General features: G+C 30.2%; 1 protein-coding gene across 1 annotated transcript; it reads left to right on the top strand.

Annotated features, from left to right (window-relative positions):
* The first annotated feature begins 1,023 nt into the window (after positions 1 to 1,023).
* On the top strand, positions 1,024 to 3,611 carry LOC124938471 (L-type lectin-domain containing receptor kinase IV.1-like). The gene is made up of 2 exons (XM_047478915.1): positions 1,024 to 2,141; positions 2,553 to 3,611. The coding sequence occupies exons 1-2, from the start codon at positions 1,034 to 1,036 to the stop codon at positions 3,500 to 3,502; spliced, it is 2,058 nt and encodes a 685-aa protein (XP_047334871.1). The 5' UTR covers positions 1,024 to 1,033; the 3' UTR covers positions 3,503 to 3,611.
* The last annotated feature ends 1,728 nt before the right edge of the window (positions 3,612 to 5,339 follow it).

Below are 5,339 nucleotides of genomic sequence, written 5' to 3'. Positions count from 1 at the left end.
GATTCAATTTTTTTATTTATAAATAAAAATTATCTATTAATAAAGATAAATTTTTTAAAATATTATATATTAATAATTAATCAAATAAAATATAATATTTTATTTAATAATATATACTATAACATTACATAATATTTTTAATAAATATTTTTATTAAAATATTTTATATCTAACTTTTTTAATATTTTTTCAATATTTATTTTATATAAAATTGTTATTTTATTTTTAAGTTTTTATATTTTAATTAATTTATTATAATTTTATTATTAATATATAATATATAAATTGATTATATAATTTTTTATTATTAGTTATTATAATTATTTTAAAATAATTATTTTATTTTATTAATTTTATATTATTTAAAATAATTTCTAATTAAAATAATTTATGTCAATAAATAAATTAAATTATTATTTTAATTATAAAAGAACGTCTAATATAATTATAAAAGAAAAATATATATAATATTATAATTATAATTATGAGAGAGAACGTGGGAGAGTGGACATCATGGGAGAGAAAATACATTACAAGGGAATGAGATTCATTCCTCCCAATTTAGAGAGGAATGGATGATTCCTGAGTATCCGGGAATCAAATCAATGTTATGGAATGAAACCCATCAACCAAACACTTCATTTTATTCCCTTTTCCATTCTTGAGTACAAAAACCACGTACCAAGCATCTCCTTAGTCTATTAACCAATTTGTAAATAAATAATAAAATCAGAATTAATCAAAACATTTTAATTGGATAACCGACTGGTTGAACTTCACTGAAGATGAATCACCTCAAAATATTTCTTTTTATATATACAAATATTTATTTAAAATAACAACCAATCGTTTTCTCTATAATTTTCTCTAATTTTCTTGGGAAGAGAAATGGTCCATCACTACCCACATGACATAAGCAGGTTAATAAATGATGGCTGCAGATTCATTTTAAAAGCAAAAATAAAAAACAATTTCTCCCCTCCACAAAAAATGAGTTTTCATAAGAATGTCCATGCTCATACTCAACAGAATTATGCTTCTCCTTTCACAAAGAATGAAGCTTTTGAAAAAACATAACAAAATGTCTCTACTAAACCTTCTCCTTTTCCTTGTAATCACTCCACTTCTATGCCACGCCACAAACCCTAATCCCGATTTCATCTTCACCGGCTTCCGATCAACGGACCTGACCCTCAAAGGTATAGCCGAGATCAAACCCAATGGTCTATTAGCCCTAACAAACGGAACAAGACAAAAATCAGGCTACGCATTTTACCCAAATCCAATCACCTTCAAGAACTCACCAAACGAGTCCGCAATCTCCTTCTCCACTTCCTTCGTTTTCGGGATTATACCCGAATACCCGACCCTAAGTGGCCACGGAATCTCCTTCGTAATCGCTCCTCAACCGAGCCTGCCAAACGCCTTACCGAGCCAATACTTGGGTCTATTCAACGAATCCAATAACGGTAACATAACCAACCAAATCATCGCTGTCGAATTCGACACGATCCAGAGCACGGAATTCAATGATATCAACGACAATCATGTCGGAATCGACATCAACGGTTTGGATTCGGTGTTGTCGTATCCAGCAGGGTATTATGGAAACGACGGTAGATTTCAAAATCTAAGCTTGATTAGCGGAAATGCTATGCGGGTTTGGATCGAATATGACGGTGGAAAAAAACAAATGAATGTAACAATGGGTTCAATTCGAATGAGAAAACCGTCTCTACCGACTCTCTCTTTAGATAAAGATCTGTCTCAGTATATAAACCCGATTATGTATGTCGGGTTTGCATCATCAACCGGGTCGGTTTCTACTTCACATTATTTGTTGGGATGGAGCTTTAAAATGAATGGTGAAGCTAAGGAGATTGATAGTTTCAAGCTTCCAAAGCTACCTCGGATTAATAGACAGGAAAAGATGTTTAATTATTTGACAATGGTGTTGCCTTTTGTTCTGATGTTTGTTCTAGCAGCTGTTATATCAGCTGTGGTTTATTATGTAAGAAGAAAAAGAAAATTTGCAGAAGAAATTGAAGATTGGGAGCTTGATTATGGACCTCACAGATTCAAATACAAAGATTTATACTTTGCCACAAAGGGATTTAATGAAAAAGGATTGTTGGGTACAGGTAAGTTATTAAAAATATTGTTTTATTTTACACAAATTTTGATACAACAATAATAAAGTATTGCAAAAATTGATTTTTTTTTAGGTATACAATTTTTTTTTAAAGAGTAAACTTTTTTTCATTTATTGCTCACCCTATTAAGATGACATGACATGTATATATCTAAAGAGAATTATTCCCCAATACAAAATAATTCGTGACATGATTTATTACAAATTCAAAAACATACAACTTACAAACTTATTTTTGTTTGTATTGGGGAGTAGTTGTCTTTGGATACATGTCAAAAACATAGAACTTATAAACTTATTTTTTTATTGGGCAGGATAATGGACAAAATTTTACATGTAATTAATTCATTAGAACACAAGTTAATTATTATGAAGCTCACATGTATATATTATTGTAAAGGTGGATTTGGGCAGGTTTATAAAGGAGTTCTATCAAGTTCAAAAATGGATATTGCAGTCAAGAGAGTTTCTCATCAATCAAGGCAAGGGATGAGGGAATTCGTGGCGGAAATAGTCAGCATAGGTCGTCTTCGTCACCGTAACTTGGTCCAGCTCCTTGGATATTGTCGTCGAAAAAATGAACTATTATTAGTTTATGATTACATGTCTAACGGAAGCTTAGACAAGTTGCTTTATGATGAGCCAGGGTGCACTCTAAATTGGAGGCAACGTTTTCGTGTCATTAAAGGAGTAGCAGCCGGACTTCTCTACTTGCATGAGGAATGGGAACAAGTTGTTATTCACAGAGATGTTAAGGCGAGTAATGTCTTATTAGACAGCGAATTAAATGCGAAATTGGGTGATTTTGGTTTGTCTAGGTTATATGACCACGGGACTGATCCACGTACTACACATGTGGTTGGTACAATAGGTTATCTTGCCCCCGAACATACGAGAACCGGGAAAGCCACGCCAGCCACCGACGTGTATTCGTTTGGTGCATTTTTGTTGGAAGTTGCCAGTGGAAAGAGGCCAATTGGATTGAAAGATAATGAATTCATTTTGGTTGATTGGATTTTTTGTTTTTGGTCAAAGGGTTTGATTTTTAATGCGGTTGATCCAAATTTAGGTGGTGTATTTGACGCCCAAGAAGTGGAAATGGTTATGAAGCTTGGTTTGCTTTGTTCAAATACGAACCAATACTCTAGACCGACTATGAGGCAAGTGGTGCAGTTTTTAGAAGGCGATATTCCATTGCCGGATATCTCTTCGCTTGGAATATCGGCCGAGGCCTTGTCGTTTGCTCACAAACAAGGGTTCGAAGATTTCTCAATGTCGTATTCGTCTTCATTAATGAACAAGGCGTTTTCTACATCTATGGCTGGATCGCATCTCTCTGGAGGCAGATGATGTTTTTTTTTCTATAGTGTTTCTGTATACGTAAATATTTAAATAAAGATTGGTGAACAAAAAATGTTTAGACTCTATAATATATGGCATTGGAAGAATATTGTCACTACTAGCAAATGAATCTATATACCAACCCAGATAGAATTGTTATTTTTTTAAATTCTTGAAGAATTTAGATGGAATATTTGTAAACACTTATTTTTAATTCTTCAATTTTATAATTTTATATAATTCTAGCTGATTAATTATTTTTAAAAATTCTTATACAGATTTATCCCAAGCGAGATTTAAAGTAAATAATTATTTTGGATCAATCAGATTTTAAAATAGTTAAAGATTTTAAAATAGTTAAACGAGACAAAAAAATATATATATATATAAATTATTAATGTTTTTATTTTTAAGAAATGAAAACCGAACCAACGCTGACCACTGTGTCCTGCAGACGGCCAGGCGACAGGGTCAGCGGTAGAGCCAGTGGGTTAGTCAAGCGCACCCGTGCGCGAAGCCCTGACCCAACCCAGGCCAGACGAGATAAAAAAAATTAAATAAAGAATAACCTTTCAATCTGGTCGGTTCTACCTCTTGATTTTACAAGGTAAATAAATCCTCAGTTTTTATTTGAAGTCTTTTTATTTTTTCTTTTAATTAGGTTTTTTTTTTTACAGGTGTTTGTAGCTTGGGATGGATTAATAAAAATTCTAACTTATTCTTAAATGTTTTCATTAGAATACTGTGATATTTGAAAAAAATATTTAAATGAATGAAATAATTATATATTTAATTTTATAAAATAAAATAAAAAAGTGTTTTAAAATGATTTTTTTTTTGGCTATGAATGAAATGACTTTGACTTAATAACTTAAGCTTGGCCCACGAGAGTGCTGGAATCTAGATGGTGAAATAAGTCAGAGAAGGCGTCTATGTTAGCTAGGAGATATTAATATATATGTTTCTACTTATTTAAATAAATATTAATTTATTTAAAACAATATTGAGTGACAATGATTTTTAAGAGGTAATTTAATTTAATTTTTGTTTGTAGTAAAATAAATTATAATGTATTAATATATAATGATAAAATAAAATTATTTTAATTAATGAATTAAGTAATATAATTAATTTAAAATAATTTTGATTAGAATTGAATTTAAAATAAAATACAAACTTGTCATTTCTTGTTCTTTGAAAGTCAAGTTGGCTTATTAGGTAGGGCCAAGTACAAGTAACTTATACTTCTATTGAGTTCAGATTCAGGAATTGACCGACTTTTATGGCCAAATCTATACTACCTATATGAGCTAAGTCTCTTAAAAAAAGATAATTTGAATTGATCTATGCTTTGAAAATGATTTATTATTATTATTATTATTATTATTATTATTATTATTATTTCCTTAAGCAAGAAAATTCAAAGTTTAAGAGAGGAGACAACAATGAGCAATTTGAAATCAAACACAAACTTACCAAGTAACCCAACAAACTGAAATCTAAGATGAATTCATCTAAAATGCTTCACACAATCCTAGTTTTAAGTCTTAGGAGCTATGTCGGTAGAGTTTTTTTAAATAAATTTTGGTATATTTAAAAAAATGTTGACGGGTTGATGACGAAGAAGTTGACATTTTTTTTTTCTAAATATTTAAAATATATTAATATATAATAATAATAAAAATTTCATATCAAATATCCTATTCTGTTTCCAGTCTCTCTAGGCTTGAGTCACTTTGAGGTAGAGGACATTAGGGGATGAAATTACTAGTTGATGAATTTGGGTTTAATTTCTAATAATCTTATTTTATTATATTTTTACAAATTAATCAAATTATCAACTAAA

Source organism: Impatiens glandulifera, chromosome 5, assembly GCF_907164915.1.
Source record: "Impatiens glandulifera chromosome 5, dImpGla2.1, whole genome shotgun sequence".
Taxonomy (NCBI): Eukaryota; Viridiplantae; Streptophyta; class Magnoliopsida; order Ericales; family Balsaminaceae; genus Impatiens; species Impatiens glandulifera.
Note: the sequence above shows the minus strand (reverse complement) of the source record. Positions and strands in the feature narration are given on the sequence as shown.

Bases quoted from the DNA above. Each gene is read 5' to 3' on its own strand.
- LOC124938471 (XM_047478915.1), top strand. From the start codon at position 1,034: ATGCTTCTCCTTTCACAAAGAATGAAGCTTTTGAAAAAACATAACAAA. The intron at 2,142-2,552 runs GTAAGTTATTAA...ATTATTGTAAAG, and splicing joins AAAAGGATTGTTGGGTACAG to GTGGATTTGGGCAGGTTTAT.